General features: G+C 39.8%; 1 protein-coding gene across 15 annotated transcripts in view; it reads right to left on the minus strand.

The window, feature by feature from the left end:
* The window catches only part of dock7 (dedicator of cytokinesis 7), a 46382-nt gene that overhangs the window by 9876 nt on the left and 15474 nt on the right, over positions 1 to 21032 (minus strand). For 3 of the 15 annotated variants that reach the window (XM_074669134.1, XM_074669133.1, XM_074669138.1), the window contains exons 15-42: positions 17752 to 17869; positions 17491 to 17561; positions 15620 to 15758; positions 15377 to 15478; positions 15057 to 15143; positions 14170 to 14401; positions 13586 to 13750; positions 13347 to 13367; positions 11765 to 11934; positions 10674 to 10766; positions 9165 to 9254; positions 8000 to 8095; positions 7725 to 7865; positions 7415 to 7528; positions 6768 to 6935; positions 6520 to 6659; positions 6181 to 6350; positions 5721 to 5899; positions 5426 to 5608; positions 4907 to 5066; positions 4518 to 4614; positions 2019 to 2115; positions 1789 to 1923; positions 1544 to 1696; positions 808 to 966; positions 626 to 726; positions 331 to 523; positions 99 to 242 (exon numbers count right to left, since the gene is read on the minus strand). In XM_074669134.1, coding sequence (XP_074525235.1) covers positions 99 to 242; positions 331 to 523; positions 626 to 726; positions 808 to 966; positions 1544 to 1696; positions 1789 to 1923; positions 2019 to 2115; positions 4518 to 4614; positions 4907 to 5066; positions 5426 to 5608; positions 5721 to 5899; positions 6181 to 6350; positions 6520 to 6659; positions 6768 to 6935; positions 7415 to 7528; positions 7725 to 7865; positions 8000 to 8095; positions 9165 to 9254; positions 10674 to 10766; positions 11765 to 11934; positions 13347 to 13367; positions 13586 to 13750; positions 14170 to 14401; positions 15057 to 15143; positions 15377 to 15478; positions 15620 to 15758; positions 17491 to 17561; positions 17752 to 17869 — 3718 coding nt within the window. The remainder of the gene's footprint in view (positions 1 to 98; positions 243 to 330; positions 524 to 625; positions 727 to 807; positions 967 to 1543; positions 1697 to 1788; positions 1924 to 2018; positions 2116 to 4517; positions 4615 to 4906; positions 5067 to 5425; positions 5609 to 5720; positions 5900 to 6180; positions 6351 to 6519; positions 6660 to 6767; positions 6936 to 7414; positions 7529 to 7724; positions 7866 to 7999; positions 8096 to 9164; positions 9255 to 10673; positions 10767 to 11764; positions 11935 to 13346; positions 13368 to 13585; positions 13751 to 14169; positions 14402 to 15056; positions 15144 to 15376; positions 15479 to 15619; positions 15759 to 17490; positions 17562 to 17751; positions 17870 to 21032) is intronic. The other 12 variants (XM_074669139.1, XM_074669137.1, XM_074669141.1 and 9 more) reach the window with 8 other exon arrangements.

Consider the following 21032-nt stretch of genomic DNA (forward strand, 5'->3'; position numbering starts at 1 on the left):
TGGCCTTAAGAAATTAGGCTTGAAAACAAAAGTTGGTGACTACAGAACTCTTCCAGCGTCTAGTCATTTTAAGTGTGATCCTTCCTCCTCCTCCTCACCATAGAAAAGGAGGCCGCAGCTTGCTCCAGGAGCCCCACAAGGCCAATCTCAGTGAAGTATTTCCCTGAGCAGATGCCCTCCTCATCAGGCGACACCACGTCATCGGACACGGCAGACTCCTCCAGCACGTTGGAGGAAATATTCTGAAACAGGCAAGCGTTCACACATCAGGAAACATTTCAATTGCAATAAAAAGGCAGGGACACGATCTGTGGGTGGGACTCTGTGTACCTGGAAAGTGACACATCCCACAGGCAGGTACTTGCGGTCCTCCAGCATGCTCAGGTATTCTGCCACCAGGGCGGCGCTGTGCACCAGACACTGAGCAGCTTCGGCGTGGTTGTTTCTCTCAGAGTGTTTCCCGGCCATGTTCTGAAGCCACGTCAGCCGCAGGTCTGGTGACGTCTGGTAACCCTTTGCAATCCTGAAGGTGGACACGAAAGGTAAAACACAGACACACACATTAGACCAAACACACTGCAAGATGATTGTGACGGTATAGCAGAAATACTGGTTTGTTCTCTACCTGTACATAAGATCTATCAGCATCTCAGGGTCTTCCTGGTGCTCCTTCATCTTGACTGTGTCAGACAAGATCATGTGCAGGTTAAACACAAGATCCTGGACCTAGAGAAATAAAAAAGACACATTCAGTCAAAGCTTCTCCTCAATGGTCTCCTCAGTTTAGCAACTGAAAGGATGAACTACCTGATCAGGGAACGTGGTCTCCCTCAGCTCCAGGTCCTCCTCTGCGTAGGTGAGGATGGTCTTCAGGGAGCGACGCAGAAACTCTTCATTGAAGTTTTGAGATGTCCCCACCAGTGAGGACAAAGACATGGTGACTTGCATCTTCACTCTTGCAAAGTTCTGGAGATAAAACCACGAAAAGAGGAATATTTAGAAATGGGTCATCCAAAAGATTTGTTTGATCAGTATAGGAGTGCTTTATGTAACATTTGATCTTTAAATGAACTTTCTAGGGCAGGGATGATATGCTATCCTTTGGATCCGATTCTATTGGATCCGATTCTATTACGATTCTATTACGATTTTTGGGGTGCTGATTCGATATGAATTGCCATTCTTCGAGATTTATGATTTTTGCGATCTTTAGATTGCTTTTGCTTTTTAAACACCAGACCATGTGAGGAAGTTAAATGATGATGTCTGCAGACTATATCAGGAGCCATATTTTCCCATTATATGCACATCACATTAGTTAGAGAGAGAAACATGTCACCCTCTGCTGGAGAGAAGTGGTAACTTTTTTACAATCCAGTTTATTAACAAAGACTAAAATGAAGAATTTGAATTTTAAAAAAGAAAATCATTTTATTGACAAAGGACCCTGATTTTGATATTGTCAAACAAGGAATCCCGATATATTAATACATGTAACAAACCATCTTGATTTGTCCACCTTGAGTTTGTATGTTGTACTCACGTTTCCGATCTCAAAGTTTTGCCTCATGAGGAGGTAGAGGGAGGCACTGGCGTGAGCTCTGATGGTGCTTATGCTGCTGCTGCAGCTCCTCAACAACCTCAAACACAGGTCTGCACACTGCTCTGTCTCCTCTTCAAACAGCAGTTCAGGAAACTGAAAGTAGTGAAGACAAGAAAGTCAGAATATGGGAAAAAAAAGTTTGCAAAGACAAACGAAGCAGTTCACTGAAAGTCCTGTACTCTGACCTTAGACACGAGAGCCCTCTGTGTAGCGAAACAATGCTGTAGGTAGAGGGCGCTCTGGTTACAGGCCATGCTGTGAAGCAACACCTTCAGCACCCCACCCAGGATGCTCTCCTTTGACTCTGTCACTGATACCGTCTGCAGAAACAGGGATAAATATGAAACCATTGGTTAGAAAAGCCACATTTTCTTCCTTTGCATCGATTAATAAAGTCTCTTCTTCACTTGCATACCTGCACAATGATCTCCAGAGTATCAAGAATAATCATGTTGGCCTCTGTTGCAAGGTTTCCATCGATAAGTGCTTCATGTTCAAGCTCTGCTCTGGTCCTAGCACAAAGAAACAAAACGATAATTACAAAGTGATTACAACTCTAGTTTGTGGTGCTGACGGTAACCCCTGAATACTGCTAAAAGCAAGCCAGAATAAGGCTCAACCAGAGAAAGGGAAGAGATATGCATGTTGTAAAAGAATAAATAATGAGTTGAGTAGAGTCTCAGCAAATTTCTTGTTTTGATAGGCTTTGATGAAATGAGATCACAACAGTATTGGGAGTTTAGAAAGCTGTTTCATGATCTGCAGCTATGTTCACCCAGCAAGACGTCTCTTCACCTGCACTGACTTTGAATGATCCACAGAATTAACACATGCTTTAAAGTTAATACCTAAATCTTATCTGACTGTAAGTTTAAAGCAATAAAAAGACTGTTCTTCATTATTTACTGAGTGAGTTCCTGATCTATGATCCAACTATACATCTACATGACCAACAATCAAAACGTTTCAGCGTGTAAAGCTGTAACAGGAGTGGATTTTAGCCACACTGCATCAGACTTTTACTTTCCTATATAAATAAATAAAACAAGCAAACAATCTATGCTCCACAAAAGCTATTTCTACAACTGTGCTGCTCTTTTCCTGAAGCAGCAATAAGGGAGACACACAAGTCAGAACCCATAAACAAGAAGCACACTGGTTAAGAAGCCAAACAGACCCACTGCAATCATTACCAACCCTGAGACAGACATTGTTACCCAGACAGAGGGACTGATGGGACAAGGGCGAGAGGAACCAGCATGAGGAGAAATCTTTTGGTGCATTCACGTCATGCATGAGTGAGCTCAAGAAGTCGAAATGGAGACCAAATGAATCAGAATATGGTTTAAGTGGTTGGAGGAGGAGGAGGAAAAAGCTTTTTTTATGTGGCAGAATTTGCAAAAACAATCATGATCAGGAGGATGATTAGAAGTCATTTTTTGTCCAAATTGACCATCTTGATAGCTCACAAGCACTTGAATACACCATAAATTGGGAGCTATGGCAGCAGGGAAATTCAAATGAGCACAGCAAATGTGGACCATACAATACCTGACAGCTCTGTGACTCCTACATACACACACAGCAACGTGAGAAAACAAATGAAAATTAACAGAAAACAAATGGAAATGTACAGAAAACAAAAGCTGGAGCTGAGTTTTTAATGAACAGAAGAAATGAAAGCTCATTTTTAACAAAGCTTAGCATTATAAGTTCTGTCACAATTTGACAAATGTGACAGAAAACAAAACTGTGGCTCTTTTAAAGAGGGCATGCAACTGGTGCAACGTGTGAACAACAACAACAACAACAACAACCACGGGCACTGAAGGAGTCTGGTGAGAGATGAATTAAAGATGCTATGAGGAGGATCTGTTTTAATTGCAGTCCCTCGCCACCTTGTGGCCTGTAGTCTACACACGCTGTCGTAAATTACTTTTAGTGAGGCATGTGTTTTGGAGGAGATCGGATCGAAACAAATTTTGTTTGTCCAAGACAACTTTTTATCGGATACATAGCGCTGAGGTAAGGTATTTATCAGTACAGTCACATAGTGATAAGGTTTGAAACATGATAACAAGCTGGATATGTAGCGACAACGTCAGCTCGGTGCTCTGACTTATCTGTAGGCCAACTTGACAACAAGCAAACGCTGTCAGTTTGTAAGTAGTTAAGTAGCAGTCTGGTGCTCTAAGATATGTCCGTAATGTGTAAATCCTGCTTGTGTCCTGCCAGTCATCTACCAATCAGAGCTAACGTAACCTCACTCTTCATTTTATCGATAGACTCTCAAATTTGAACAGACCACGGCAGAATAACTGCTGACTGTGGGTTGGAATGAACATTAGCACAAACAGCTTCGCGCCTGTGTTATAGAGTGATACAGCCCGAGCTAAAGGCTAATTAGCCTTTAGCTGGGGCTGTATCACTCTCCCGTTTAGCTTTCTTCTGCTCTTCTGTCCTTTTTCTGTTTGAAAGTTCGGCTCCAGTGTCCACCATGACTACAAAATTAATCACAGAAACCATTTTTAGCAGGGAAAAACACAGATCTCTCTTCTCACTACTAAACTAAAACAGTGTCGTCATAGAGACCTAGACGTGCCGTAAATCAACCCGAACTGGAAGCTAAGAAGTAGCCATCTAAAATAATATGTAACCAGCAATATTGGCGCTAATAATCTCCTTTTAAAGTGCGGATTACGATCAGGCATATATCTAAATGTTAGCCTTTTTAAAAATCAATTTCAAACTCCTCACAGCCCCTTTAAACAAGGATCCTCACACATTAATGAAGTAATCTAGACATATTCCTTTAGAAAATGTTTAGGAGAAAAACTGCAATGAAGTATTGATTTTTTTCTCTGTATAACAACGTGACTTTAGAAAGTAAACTGAAGGTTAAAACAGAGCATACTTGTCCATCTTTTCACTGTTTTGCCTCCAGTGGGTCATGTCCTTCCTCCATCGCAGGTTCTCCTGACTGCCAAATGCGCTGCCAGATGGACTCCGCTCTAAATTGTGGAGAAAGGATTATTTACTTTTTCATTGGTGGTGAAAGAGGTAGTGTGTGCTCAGTAAAACGTGACTTGACTTTGGCTGACTGGCTGAAGCTTGAGCTGCGTTATTGTGAAAAGGTTCAGCTGTATGTGTGGTCTGTATGTGTTATTAGTGGTCACTGTGTTTGTCTGCCACACAAACTGCCTTCAATTTGAATATTTAGAGTTTTTAAAGCCTTCTTTTGCATTTGTTATTTTTAAAAGATTTATATTTAGTGAGTTTCAAAAGGCAAAGCTTGTTCCTCACCTAGCTGTCCACGGCTGCGTCTCACCATCTCCTGTCTGGCTCCGATGCTGCCCAGTATGGCCTCCTCCAGCTTGGCCTTCATGTCTTTGGACTTCTTAAAGGTCAGGCTGTTCATTCGCTCAAACGCCTTCTTTCCCTGCATGGTGAACACAACATGGGCCTTGTATCCATGAGGTTGAGGGTGAGCGGATGAATGGAGAAAATAGCGGGGGAGTTATTGGCAGAACAGCAATCGAAAGGCAAAGCAGGTTAGTGGCACAAAGGTAAACATGCAAGCTCAGATAAACAGATGGCACAGCAGAAAGAGCTTAAAAGGGAACAAAGATGATTTCAGCATGGAAAAAAGTAAGCTGTTTTTCTTTCGTTTTTTCACATTCAGCAACTACAACAAATTGATTGCAGGGAGCATGATTTGCTTTAAAGAGGAAAGTGCATGATCTGTGGACTGTAAATCCCCCAGTAAACCTGAACAATCAGTCCATCTCTTCAGTTAGTTGGTATGTAAGCAGTTGTTTTTACCTTATACTCAAAGCAGGACACACAGAGGTAGAGGAGATCCAGCAGGCGGTTGAGCTGTGACACAGACAGATCTGTGAACCACTTCTGTAACACCAGCTCGTCTGCGTTCTTCAGCACCCACAGCAGACAGATGAGCAGACTACGACTCGACTCCGCCGAGAAGCTTCCGTGCTGACGACTCGCCTTAAGAGACGATTGGGAAGAAGAAATCAATTAGATAATAGGAAAAACAGCCTCATGATGTTCCAGATTCTGCTCAGTTACTTAAAGTCTGTTCTCACGAGCAGAGACTCACCTGCGAGTTGAGCAGGAAGCTGCTCGGTCGGGACATTGGGGAGGAAGTGGAGGTGCCTGCTATTGCCATCGCGACAGTCTGGCTTATCAAGCTGTTCCCCTCGCCCTCTGCCTCTTCACCGCCGCTACCAATCGCCGTCCCCTGTGGCCCACCTGGCCGACCCCACTGGTTATGGGACTCTATTGATAGAAAAAAGAAGTCACACGTTGAATTATCAACGGGTGGGGCGAAAGAAAAAACAGCCAAGATAAAGTCTGAAGTTCGCTTTGTTCAGCAGTGGCACGAGAAAGTATCCTTTGTAGGTCAAATGATAACCAAATCAGCACAACAGAACAGGCTAGCTTAATTTTACAGCTGCAACTGTTTGGATAGTTCTGGTAATTCAACATGTGATGTCTCAGCAGACCCAGTTTGAGCCTTATTCACACACATTTAGTTACAATAATCAGATCATTTTTACCTGTAAAGTCGTGAAGCTGCGGTAGTGTTTCCATTACAATGCCAATGAGTGGAAGGTAAAGCATGGCGACTCGGGCCTTAACCTCAGGATCAGCGTAACGTGGGTCAGAGTCATGGCTGGACAAGAGGTTGTGAACAACACTCACAACTTTCTTATGAAGACCAAACATCCTGTGTTGTGAAAGAAAGAAAGAATAAAGAAGAAAGAATAAGAATGAATAAAAGGGACCCAAACATGCATTAACAGGCTTTTCCTTCAGATACAGAGGCTTTAACCTGATAATATCGCTTCCTTTCTCAACAGCTCTGATCCGTGAAAGTGTAGACTGTGCATACTCACCCCTCATTATCTGGGTCCAGTATCACAGACAGTTCAGACAGAACCAGCCCTGCCAGATAGTGTTGCTCTCTGAAGGGGACCGACAGCTCAAACATGTTGGCTATCTTTTGGTCCTGGACGTGTGTAGAGAACCCAGAACTCTGTAGAGAGATCACAGAAAACCCAGAGTGTGTAATCAGTGAATTTAGTGCAGTGATGATCTTTCAGAATGCTAAGTGCACAATTTCTCCACCGTTTTTTTGTCTGACCTGTGAAGTTGCAGAAGATACAGAGGGGGAAGGCGAGGCAGGCGGGGTGAGGAGACTGCAGGGCAGGTTGAGGGTGACGTAGTGTTCATGGCTACAAACAATTCTCAGGAAATCAAGCCTCAGAGACTCCAGGGTTGGGTTCTGCAGGGCGTAAAGCTTTGTGGACACCTGGGGAGAGGACAGAGAAAGTTGATTGATATTTTAAGATAGCAGATATGCTGAATTATTTATGATTTTTTTCTCAACAAATTTTAAGTGCTGGGCTGAAAGACACAAGTGGATATATTCTCTACAAGCAAACGAGAGTTTGGGGACAAGGGGATTAGGGGAATACATCTCTGCCTGCTCTTTCTTTGGTCCTTCTGAATATAAATAATATAATATAAAATTATATAATATAATATAATATAATATAATGTAATGTAGTTTAATATAATATAATATAATATTATATTATTTAATATAATATGATGTAATGTAGTATAATATAATATAATATAATATAATATAATATAATATAATATAATATAATATAATATAATATAATATAATATAAAATAATTTAATATAATATAACATAATATAATATAAAATAATACAATATAATAAATAAATGAAAAATATATGTCTGAATATAAAGTGTTTACCTGTTTCCAGTATGCTCTGATCAGCGTGAAGACAAAACCTCGGTCCATGACTGAGAGCAAGTCGTTGAGGAAGAAGGCCAAACTAGTGTTTAGCCTTTCCACCAACTCTAGGTCCTGATTGAATGAGAAATGCACAGTTATGTTATATTGACAGCATGAAAATTAATTTAATGACAGCATTCACCAAAGAAAAAAAGATTCTGGAGAAGAAAAAAAAAGTCAAGTTAATCATCTTCTATGAAATAAATCTCTATTCACTTTGTCTCAACACATTAAAAACCACTTAACATTTAAAAAGGACATTACTCACCTTCTGGAAGCGAGACACAATATCACCAGCTATGGTGCTGACCAAAGCTGTGATGTCATCCATGAAGCGCTCCGGGAAGCGGTTCTTCCTGGGGGAGTCCAAGCGCTCAGTGAAGTACAGGTGGTGGATGATACTCTTCACCTGTGATTCACATGGTGGGATAAAACACAAGCACAAGTCATGGGAGGAGAACTGCACTGTGAATAAGAGCAAGAACAAGAGGAAATGAGTTTCCAGTGGAGCTTTTTTTGTTTAGAAAAAGAGCATTATCCTACCATGAGCTCAAAGAAAAACCAGGCTTGCTGTAGAGCACCTTCCCTGACACTTCCACTGCTCACCACCCACTGGAGGGCCAGCTCCTCATGGAAGAGCTACACAGATCAGGAAGTGTAAAAAAGAGACAAAGAGAGGAAAGGAGGGAAAGTGGGAGAAGCCACAGGACCAGACAGACAGAAAGTGAGGCACCAGAAAATCACTGTCCATCTTGAAAGCTGAAATTTTCCTGCAGTGAATGGACTGCTTTGCAAATACAATATAATCTGGATATCAATGAATGTTCATTAGCAATTCTAACTCTCTCATTATGATTCAATAAACAGTTCAGTTCAGCTCCAGTGCGTTACGTAAAATGTTACTGAACTATGTTTAAGTAACAAGTAGTAAACTAAAGTAAGTGTTAGTACAGAAACAGTGAATATATATTTAGAAATGTGACTGGCAGCATTACTCAGCAACGTTTATATCTGTTTAACTACATAAACACACCATTATGATCATGCAAATTAAAAGATTTCATTATGAGACTGCCTGATTATGAAAATAAGTGATAAAACTGATGAAATTTAAGATTAGAGAAGATCAGAGAAGATTGATTGATGAGCATTGATCACTGTTTAAAGCATTTTATGCAAAACCAACATCTCAAGCTGGCTGACTCTCGTCATGAGTCTGGCAAGTCTCCCCTAAGTGTGCAGGTACATGGTAATGATTTTAAGGGGGTATGAACTAAATGTTACTGTATGTGTCCTTAGAAAAAACACTAGTTCATTAATTAATGCTGTCCATCTAATCACTTGCTAACGCTCCTGGCCCAGCATCTCTTGTTAAGTTATTGATAGAACAAATAACAGAATTTAAAAAAAGAAAATAAAGATAAGAACTAAAAAAAAAGAAAAAAACAGAAAAAAAACTTGGTGCACTAATGAAAAGTGCAAAATGAAAGGAGACTTCCCAGACTACTAACAACAATCATCACACATCCAAAAAATCTGTGAGTCAGGAAAACAGGCAGATCAAAGACATCCAGCATTCAACAAGACCGCACAACCACCAAACACGACATCAACCAATCCAGAGGCACACATCCATAGACAAGACAGGTGAGGAGGCGTGTACAGAGGTGGGTGGGGTTGGCTCCTCCCCCAGTGCAAGTGGCTCTACCTTTTTTGTGGGCAACCGTCCTGTTAAAGTTTGCAAGAAACTGGCGCTCTCAGTGTGCGAAGACATGCGATTGCCACAGCGCTCCATGGCCTATGGGTGGAATGAATGGAACGGTGACAACAAGGTTAGTGGAGGAGCAAGGGATTGCACCTTTTTCCACAGCACTCAGGGAAAATGTGTCTGCTGGGCCTAACACATACATGCATGCTAAAAAACACTTTGGTGATGTGATGCACACACTCGTGACATATGGTGACAAAAACAAGAAGAATTAGGATGGGGCCGTTACACACAAAAATACTTTAACACCATCAGTGGTTTGACTGCTTTTGGAGGATCAATTCCTTAGGCTTCTAAGTTTTAATTTGTTATTGTTGGACTATTATAAATACATCCACCTGACTAAAATACTGTTATAAAAACAACCTCTGAAGGTAACTTCACTGACATTTCATGCCATGATTATCAGTTATAAATTGATATTGGCACTGTGAAATCAACAATGCAGATCAGTCTGTGCCTAAAAAGCAGAATTTATATTTTTTATTATTTTGATTATTTGATGTATAAAAATAATTGACACATGAATTAAAAAAACAAACAAAACAAATAGAAAACACACATATTCTTTAATCCTGACGACTTAAAATGAGGACAAAAAACGATATAACATAAAAATTGAAATAAACTTTGTGACAGACATATGCACACTCACACTCACAGGTATACCATGCTCCACTGACAAAGTGATTGCTATGTGGGGTTAGTAGGGAGTCATGCGGGGATACGAGCTGAGAATGGAGTTTATGAGGTTAATGCAGAGTGTAAGTATGAAGATAGACAGGATTAATGAAGTCCACACAAATGCAGAAAGACGATTTCTAACACTACTCTTTTTCTCTTCTACTTCAGGAATCCTACTTCAGGGTTTCAGCGAAGCCTTTACAGACTACATGTAACCCGAAATAACAGGCAGAATGGCAAAACCAGCTAGGTTAGACTGCTGCTATAAAAAAAAAAAAGGTACAAAAATTTGGATCAAGTTAATTCATGCAAGTAGTGAGAAAAAGGGAGGTGTTAGAATTGAAAAGAAATTAGACTTGAGACAAGCATGAGGGTCATGGAGGTGGCTGTGACTCTCATGAAAGGGTTCATGGGAGGTTTTTGATTTAAAGCTTCCCAGAATACTGTAATATTTTGAAGTTTTGGACTTTATGTCTTCAGATAGTTTTGATAAATTTAACTAAAAGTAACCACATAAGTCTGAAAGTAGCTTAATTTGTTTAATTTTAAAAAATGAAAAGTAAGATAATGATATCAGGAAAAAAAAGTAAAAAGGAGAATATGCACTGCCCAAACTCTCACCCTTCTTTCAGTGAATGACTTCTCTCTGAGAAAGTGGTACAATAAACCCAAAACTCCAAATATACCAGTATCCTTTCAGGGTGAAAAGGGTGAGCTGTTTTTTGCAGTGAGGCAAGGTGAAGGACGGGGCATTCATAAAACCACCTGCATGGTTTCTGGAGCGGACCCAGGGCTGGATCCCCAGGGGGCACTCTTACAGCCCATGGTGTGCACCCACGAGTTGGAGCGGTCTAAGCCCTAGGGCGTGCCAAGGTCAAAGGACACAAGGCAGGCAGGAAGCAAGGGAGTGAGCGAGCAGCACGGGGGAAGGAGGAGGGAAGGAATAATGACAGGTTAAAGAGGTTCAGTGGTCAGGACTGCTGGAAGATGCCAAAGGACCGAAAGAAAAGGGTTAAGGTCAGTAAATTAAAAAATCCAAATCATCACCACAGAGGAGCAAAGTGCTTAGGTTCTCTCTCCTTTAGTCTTTGTGTAAGATATAACTCAGAGACAAGAGAAGAAAGGTTTAGTTAAGTAAAAGCAGCAAAGGGAACATTCATTAAACAAAGGGCTGCATCCACATACTGCTCAGGAACTATTCAGGGTTAAATTAAAAAAGTGGGACATCATTCAAGGCAGATACACCAAACAAATCAAACCAAACATGAACAAAATATGAGGATACAGTAATCATAAATGTATGTGAATAACTACTGAAAAAATGCTCTACTTTTTCATCTTTATCATCTAAAGCGCATCTGCTTGCCGGTGACTTGACTGTCAGCCTGCCTTTCACAACTTGCACACACTGTGCATTGTGAGGGCATGCGTGTGGGTGTGTGTGCGTCAGGCTGCTGTTACAGGGGTTAGAAAGATAACATGTCCAATTCTGTGTTTACACTTTGGCTTTACAGTTTGCATGCTGATAAAATTGTCCCCCTGAGCAATGAACACATGGGAGGCATGGGCATTGTGTGGAATGAGAGCCATACATCGGTACGATCACCTCACACAAGTGACTTCAAAACAAATCACAAATCGATGTGAGCTGCAGGACTACAGCTTTGTTAAATATTTGTCTGTGATGTTTACCCGTCATTACTATTTATCTTTGCTGCCCACATTGGCACCACGTGTAATATTCTGAGTTTGAGTGACTTTGTTCTGCCCTCGCACAAAACTGACCGAATTCTCAAGAAAAGGAAAAAAAAAAAGATGGGTTGATGTCTAACCAAGGATTTTTATCTATGACTTACCTTGCTGCCTATGATGGAGCGGACCTCGTCATCAGGAGAGGTGGGAGTACCAGAGATGTCAGGGTTGCTGTTGCTAAGGCTACGGGAGCGGTTGAGGTTGAGGCTCGCTGGTCGTACCGCTGAACGAGCCATAGTGGCATAGTGGACTGAGCCTCCCAACCCTCCAGGGCCTGGGCAAACACAGAGAGGACAGGAGGATAGTTTGGATGTGATACGGTAACTTCTTCTACGAAATCCATGAAGTTCCACTGTCATAAAGCAGAACTGTGCACAACTATAACATGTCCTAAATTCAAACATCCGTACATCATAAAAAATAAATTAAAGTGAACAGGAAATGTCCTCAAGTGCGAGATTTAAAATGCAATGTCAAAGAGTGATTCTATAATTAGGGGTGCATTTCAGGCAAACCAAAAAGTGAAAAAAATATGTGCTTTTTTGCTTCATTTTCTTTTTGATTGCAAATGGCATACCTGGAATGTACTACATTCAATAGTTGGCAAGTTTAAGCTCTAATGAATTCTTAAATATTTAGGTATTTTAAAAAAAGGTGAAGAATTTTGTCAACCATGTTATGGACCCAAGTAGTGACTATTTTTTTAACTGAAATCCATATTCTACTGAATTTAGTTATTCAACAATTCTATGCAAAACTTCCCTCCCTTGAAATGTCCCTCCCCATATATATCACAGTTTAAACAAAATTTAAAAGAATTATGGCACAAAAATCACATGGTTGACAACACATGATAACACAGTTGACAGGATAACCTGGTTGATGGGACAAACCTGTTCACAGTTTTGTTTTGCTTTTTTAACATTTTTAGAAAGAACACCAGAAAATATTGATAACATAGTTGACAGGCAATTAAAGCGCACCATGTATAGGCAATCATTCTGATGAAATATTGATGAGGAGAAAATAAAATATGCCACACTTTCTTCATAGCTCCCACCAAAAAGGATGCGACTTCAATTGATTTAAGTCATGTGACTTTGGAGCAAACCGTTGCTGATTTATAGTTTTTTTTTTTTAATGGGTAACACAGTTGAGGTTGATTCCTCAGACACACAAAATGAATTATTTTATCCATATAAATTATTAAAATAGTTTTTAAAACATCTTTGTCATGTTTTAATGATGGTTTAGAGCAAATATTACTGAAAAAAAATTCACAAACATGTATTATAGCGTTAATTTTCGAAGAGCAAACTTGACATTTGAGAAATCGGACAGCACAAAAACTGCAAATTCCGAAACATAATTTGCATTTTTAGCTAAATAAATTATGGAACCTGATCACTTTCTGTATTACAACCAAGTTATATGTCAGCCAAATGACCCACTGTAAAATTTTTCATTGCTTGAAATAAAAAGACATGAAATGTACCCCTACTTAGAGAATCACTCCAAAAACAAAAAGCCAGAAAACACATTTTCCTCAAAAACTATTCTTGATTGAAATTCTGGAAATACCACACATTTTATGTTCTACTTGAGATAAAAATAACATAAAAACTACATTTTATTTTCAGGTGATAACATCTATTTCACACAGTCAAGATGCACAGTTTTGTGTACCTGTTTCGGATGAGTTGGGGTCTGTGTTATTGCAGGCAGAGGACAAAATAGATGTGGGAAGAAAAATAAAAAAGCAAAAGATAAAAAGAAATAGAAGAGGAACATTATGGCAGGTAGGTTTGACGGTAGAAACACAGTGAAGGTGAGCAGAGGGTTGAATGAAGTTAACTTAAAAGAAAAAAAACAGACAAAGAATAAAGAAGTATGTGAGGTTTAAAATGTATTGACGTTGAAAATACCTGGGGAAGGCGAGTTGGGGTCTGCACTGGGCAGCCGGAAGACGTAGTGGATGTAAGAAGACAGCAGGCCGTTACGGCCATGCATATCCTGACTGGTGTCCAGGTACTTATGAAGCCGGTTCACGATGGATGCCATGACCTCGAAGGATGCTTGGCCCAGATTCACTTAATACACAGAAGCAAAGTGCCACATGTTAGGATGCACACATGGACAAAAGTCAGCAAAAAACACAGATTGCAACAATATTTCTTCGTGCTGTTAGCCACACAAAATTTCACTGTACAATGCGTTTGATGTTAAAATGTCACAAGCAGTGTCTGAGTTGCCAAAGTAACAAACAGGAGCTTAAAATATGTTTGTCCAAAAAGAAGCGTCATTACTATGAATAAATCTCCACTCCTTACCATATATTTCAAGTCTTCACCCAGAAATAAAAAAGGAAATTAGAAGCTACAGCAACAGCTACATTTCACACCTTCAGCTGGTTAAATTGATGCCTTACTACGCCAAGGAGATTAACACCTCTGAGTATAATCAATACATGATCTACGGTTTCTGAGCTGAGACTAATAAAACATCGTACCTATCTGCCCAGCAATGACTGGTGGCCGCACGACAAGCAGCACCAGCTTGTCGAGCAGAAGGTGAAGGAACCGGACGACTGGCTCCAGCTGGGAAGAGTTGAGCGCTGCGATGCTGGATTTCAGCTCAGCCTCTAAGTTGTTCTCCATGATGCGCATGTCTCCTATCCTGACAGGGAACATGTGCTCGTCCAGAGCATGGACCAAGGCAAAGAACTTATCAAGGTACTGGTCCTGCAGGAGGAGAGAAAGTAAGACAAAAGTGTTAGAAGACAACATGGAGAAAAAGATAAGACTGAACAAAGTGTAAAAGGAGATAAATAAGCAAAAAGTAGGAGTAACACAGCTTGGAAAAAATGTTGAGGAGAGAAAGTTAAAGAAGAAAACCTGGAGGGTAGTTGACAAACAAAAGTTAGCTAGGATCTACTTGTCTTAAGTTGGCTCACCAAGTTGGAACCACAAAACGAAGGCTTCTACAAGAACACAGCAGAGTCCAGCAAGTCTAATCTGCGCCAGGAGAGGTGATTTATGAGCGCATTAGTCCCAGTTAGGCTCCTTGGGACCACAGTCAAGCCCTCCACACCCCGACCGACACAGAGATGGAGTAGACTCCGTAAATTACTGCCGAGGTGAGGTTTGTCCACTAATAAACTGATGCTAGGGACGAATTACTGTCTTGAAGTGAGAACAGTGTTGTTTCTTTTCTCCGTAAGTGAATTTCTACCAGAAATCTCTGTAAGAATCAAAATGTAAAAACTACATTTTACAGCATGACTCTCATTTTGTAGCAGCATTTTCTCCCTGCTAAGATGAAGTACTGAGCTCCACTGTGAGGATGAGAAGGACTAGGATGATTAGAAAAAGTACTATATACTGTATATATTGTTACCTGTGTGTGGATGGCTGAAACAGTCACCACTTCTACATTGAACACCCCTCGATGGTTGTCAACCCACTTCATCCCTGGGAGAGGAACCTTAAGAAACGACAACCAGGATTAATTTTCAGTAGTAACAAACATTTCAAGTATTTAAAAAAAATGACCGTGGCTCAGATTCTTTTGAAATTCCAAGGTTTAAGGGCTGAGTCTTCCAAGATTAACTCAACTCAACACTTCACTTGAGTTGACTGATGCACATAAATTCTTTATCATATATAAAACGTAACCTATAACAGAAATAGCTTCATATTAAGAAATCAGTCTCTTACATCTGGAGAGAGAACAGAGTAGGATTGTGGTGGTTTTTCCAGAGAGACCGGCAGACAGAAGTGTCCTGTTCGAAGACGTCCGTTCTGCAGCATGGGAATCCACTGGGGACAGATGGAGAAAAAGCAATTAAGAGACAACACATAGGAGAGTACGGCTTTTGTTTAAGATCATACTCTAAACCTATTTTTATGTCTCAAATGTAAACTTGAACATTCTTCTCAAACTCTTTGACTGTTTCATACCGTGTACCCCACAGGGGTTTCCAATGGTGTGTTCTGCTTCTGCTGACAGCTGACATGGTAAAAGGTGAAGAGAATGTGGTGGTGGTCTGAGAGGGAGGCAGGCAGCTTGATCTTGACCTCATCGTGAAAGTCTGGGGATCTGTTGATAAAAAAAAACAAAAACAGCAAAGTTAAACTATAAAAAACATATACTCATGCTGCTCAATATGGGAACACAAGATTCTTGTTTGGAGTGCCACTTTAAGTTCACTGCACCAAAAAAATACAGCCTCAATTATGTGAACATCTACTACGGTTTTCTTGTTGCTTGACCACACAATAAAACCAAACTAGTGTCTGACTTTAGATAAAGTTCTTGCCAAAGGGTGACTGTTTAATTGTTACCAATAAAAAAGTTCAGGGCCAAAAAGGATTTATCAGCCTTTCTCAAATGATTGCCTGCTTCTTTCCCTCTAAATACCAGTGTACACTCCATAAAACATGTTTCCAAGAGGGGACAAGTCAATCATCCTCCAAAAGCTTTCCCAAAGAATTTTAAACAACTCATTTTGGAAGCTAAGTAGAAATGTTTTTGCCCGATTCCAGCTAAACAGGGTCCAATCTTTCATAATAGTAGTTTTTTGTGCACAAATATATGTGTAAATTGTACGTTTTCTACAACTATAGATTTTGCTTTGAGTCCATTTATAACTTTGGGATCCGTGTTTGCAAAACAAGCAGTACCTCATAGTGAAAGTCAGCCCATCTAATAATAAATTGCATAACATACTGTCACTTCAGCTGAATTCTTTGTAGTACCCCAAGGGAAAACTGTGCCTGTAGGGCCAATGCTCCAAATAAACAACCACAACTTACAGCAGGCCCACCAACAAAACCACTGGGAACACTTTAAAGTTAGAAGTGAACAAAACTACTTAAAAAAGGTCAGCTAAGGGCCCTCACTTCTTATGGGAACAAATATTCTGGTTATGAAACAGAAAGAAGCTTCAGGGATGACCAGTACTTTGCTGATTTAAAAAAATTTACTGTGAGAGTCATTTTATTTTTTGACTCTAATGAGATTTCTTCATACATTTCTGTTTTACAAGAGAATTAGTGAGAATTTTAAGTGTAATCCTGACTACAACTGATAAAGTGATCATCCTTATGTAGCACAGTTGCACATTATTTGCAGGTTTAAGCCTAAAGGTGTGACCCCTGGATGACTAATGACAAATTGCTCAATGCCGTAAAAAAAAAATACCTAATGGTGGTGATAAAATGTTAGAGGCCCTAAGCTCTTTCGTAAAGATGGGAGAAAATTGTGCCAAGGACACCACTTGACACTGACCAGAAGGTTGACTCAACCTGTTCTTTAATGAATGCCATCAAAAGCGATAATGGAAGTGTAAGAGTGGATGTTGGACTCCTATTAAATTAACAGAGAACACTAGTGAATCTGGGATACTTGAATTAGCTTTTTATAATTTTTGTTTAATGATAACCACAATCACAGGTTCCAAACAGTGCTGTCTAGAACAGTGGTTCTCAAACTTTTTTCAGTGACGTACCCCCTATGACATGTATTTTTTCGGCCAAGTACCCCCTAAGAAGCGCTAATTAGTTTTGGTGGGAATGAAAAAAAGTAAAACAGCACTGTACAATTAGTGTCTATTGGATAAAGTACTCAGTTTAGGAACTTAAACTTATTTGGATTCAAACATTGATTGAATAAATTGTGTTAAAGGGATTTTTCTTGGTTGATATATTTTTTTAATATACATTTTTGAATCTTGCGTACCCCCTGGAGTGCCCTTGCGTACCCCCAGGGGTACATATACCCCCATTTGAGAACCACTGGTCTAGAAGACAACTACATCTAACATACTGACCTGTTATGGTACACCACAGAAGTGTAGGCCTCTTTGTAGAAATCTGCACAGCTGGACTTACCGAAGATCACCTGGAAGATTAAAAAAGTGACATTTTAGCCACTGCAAAGCTCTGTTAACTACACAGTGATCGTTTTCACTTCCTCATATACATAATTAGATATCAAAATAACACATAAAACTTCAATGGCCGACATGACAAAGGGGATTCAGTGTATTTTGGAAGTTTTATTTGGTCAAATGAATTTGATGAAGACATACCGGCATTGCATTGTTGGGATCCTCTCCATTCATAAATTGCACTTTGACTGTGATGTTGCGGGCAGAGCCTTGTCGGTTTGCAAAGTTTAGACTCTGGGGGTTCACATAGAGCAGATTCCTGGTAGGCAGACATGTACAAACACAGAGGAAGAGAAAACAGCACAACATTTTAGTATCCAACCCTAAATATAAGCATGCAAAAAAACACTAAAAAAACGATATAAATCCACAGAATGCCGTTTATGTAGAAGAAGATGGCAATAAAAATTACATTTCTTGCTACCAAAAATCTACTTCTACACTTTCTCATAAAACATGAGGGTTCTTAATTAAAAAAAAGAATCTCTGCAAAAAGGTTTAATAAATAATACACATCTAGAGATTGAGTTGTGGTCATTAGAGTAAGTATTATCTTTATAATTCAGACTACATGACAAGTACCGTGGCCCTAGAATAAATTACACATTTGACCTTGGTTTATTCTGCCCAATACTGTTTAACTCAAGAAAAAAAGGAAAGATTAAAAGCGGGAGTGCATCAATAACACTTTTTATCAGCAAATGTAAAAATACTTCACTTTTCTTTTAAAAATGTTTGTTCCTTGGTTCAATGAGAGGAGAAGAGCCTACAGTAAGGAAGTGTAAATTAACCTGGGATCAGCTGATAAACCACAATGACGTAGTCTGGCCTGTGGGGGGCAGCCCCACTGAGACCACAGCTGTAACCACAACTGACATGGAAGCGTGGGAATCTTCTTTTTGTCCATCCATGACAGAAATTTCACTTATCCTCTTCTGGTACCCTTCATACATTATGTCCTCACTTTAGGTTAAAATGGTTTCACTGTGTTGAAACATGAAGCATCACTGATTGGTCAGTCCTCCTCTTCAAATTGAACTTAGGTTAATCAGTACTCAGGGATAGCCTAAAAGCAAACCCTGCATTGTACCTGTCCTAATACATTCCTTACTCCAGTTACAGCTGGATATCTTCCCCATTTGAGTCATTGTTTACCAACTCTAAACATAGACCAGCATACACCCCTCTCAAATAGGCCAGGTGCCCAAAGATTCATGCAATTTGGAGAGTGCAGAGAATGAATGGATAATAAACAAACTGCCTAACAGTTGGACAACCACTGTCAGTAAATTTCAAATGTATAAAGCTATTAAACAGTAAATTTATCTACCTTTTTTCTTTAGAATTAAAAACATTTACTACATTAAAGCTGTAAATTAAATTTTCTCTTACTGATGATCTTGCTCAGATTCTGTGGACATACACAATTTCTTTTTTACTAAAACTTTAGACTCTGTGTTTTACAGTTGTACAACTGAGCTAATTTTGATCTACTTGTACTTGAAACCCAAATGGCAACAGATTGACCTTCATGCCAAGCTCACTCATATTTCTGAATAATCTGTTTTTAAAGAACTAATATAATTTGAAATGACATAAATTGACAGCTGGAGATGAAACTGTGAGATGCAGTCTGATGCTTGTACTGCAAAGTAGAAAGAAGGTATCTTTCTGCTCTAGAGCCATGACGCTAAAGCTTGCCATTAGAGAAATTCAGCCAAGGAAGGCACAGACTGCAACACTGCAAAGCCATGCATTTTCTGATCAATGTAACACAAAGTGCAGGATTTATTGATTTGATATTCTACACTTGCTGCATTAACTGATCACATGAAACGAGACAAAGAATCACTTCGGCATTGGACTAAAAGTTGGTGGAGAGTTTACACAAAATCCAACCAATGAGCAAAAGACAGGTCATCAAAACTCTGGATCAAACGGAAAAAGATCAAACAGACAAGAAAATATCTCAGACAAAGGATGTGGAGTAATGCACCATAATAACTGTTAGTGGTTACCGATGATGAGTTCATTTTGATGACATTGTGATGCAGGAAAAGCACAGCTGTACAAAACTGCATCCTTTACTTGGACTGACTGCTGAAGTGCTGCACTGTCATATTTGTCTTTATTTTAAACTAGGCATAAAAACTGGCAAAACAGCTCTGGAACCTCACGCTCAAACCCTTTACCCTTTTGCTCTGGAGCCACAGTGCTAACCACTGTGCTGAAATATAAGGAACTGGTAATTATTGCAAGTTTTATGCTGATTGAGCAAAGTCCTGGAACATTCATTCAATCTGTGACCATTATTTTTTTTTCTATAGGAGTCTTTCCCTCTGTAACACATATGAAAAACCCTGCTGTTTTTTTATTACAGTGCACTGAAGTAATCCACCCCTATGACTGTAATATACTGGGGAAAAGCTCATTAAGATTAAGGTGCACAGCAGTGGCCAAAGTGCTAAAATGTTTCCTTCTCAAACCAAAGTTGACTAGAGGTGATGATCCAAACATACCAACACTTTCTGCCAATCAAAAATCCAAAAAAAACAAAAAACACATTCTATAATGGGTTTCACCTTTTTGCCCCCTACATTTAAACAGCTGACGTGAAAAAATAAGAGGAAAATAAGAGGATTACACATTGAAAAATATAGTTTCAGTTCAACTTTGATGTGCCAAATTGAGCAGGGTGCAAGAAAAAGCAATAATTTGGTTTTGAGTGCTTTTTTTACACCCTATAAGAGAAAAACCTCACTTTAGAAATTGAGAACCACATAGCACTAGTTGCCAAATGTATAAATCATCATATTCCAATCAAATACTCCACTGAGTCATTTCACTGATTGGTTCCTCCTCTGGCTAAAGTGAACATATTTCACCAACATTGCAAGTCTTCCCAAAACAACTAAATAAGAAATTCCCATTAAGTTATTTCTGTGTACAGAGCTGATCCTGTTAAAGCTGCAAGCTAATCAGAAAACTATATATAATCTCCATTTCATGTCCCCTGGCATAAAAAAAAACACACTTGGCATGACAAGGTTGATAAAAAATGACAGGGCTGAGCTATAAAACCGAGATGATGAGTACACACTGTCCAAACTCTACAACATCATTCATGCCCAGAAGCTCAACCCCGGCTCAGACGACAGGCTCGCTCCCCTCCCAGCACGAAGAGAGAAGAAGGAGGGAGGGAAAGAAGGAGAACTGGGTGCTGGGCTGATTTAGCATGATGCTAAATCAAACCCCAGAGCATTAATTACACTCAGCGTTATCAATCAGAGCAAAGTGTGCGCAGGGTTATAAGGTTTGAGATTGATCAGACTGACGATCCATCAAAAAGCGGTGATGGCCATTGTTGGCTTTCTGCTGATCAGCCAAAGCTCTGCACCACAGATGGAGAGCAGAGCAGGGTG

The sequence above is a fragment of the Halichoeres trimaculatus genome, unplaced genomic scaffold (genome assembly GCF_033239565.1).
Source record: "Halichoeres trimaculatus isolate MK-OKI-2021-1 unplaced genomic scaffold, fHalTri1.1 fHalTri1_scaffold_4, whole genome shotgun sequence".
Lineage (NCBI taxonomy): Eukaryota > Metazoa > Chordata > Actinopteri > Labriformes > Labridae > Halichoeres > Halichoeres trimaculatus.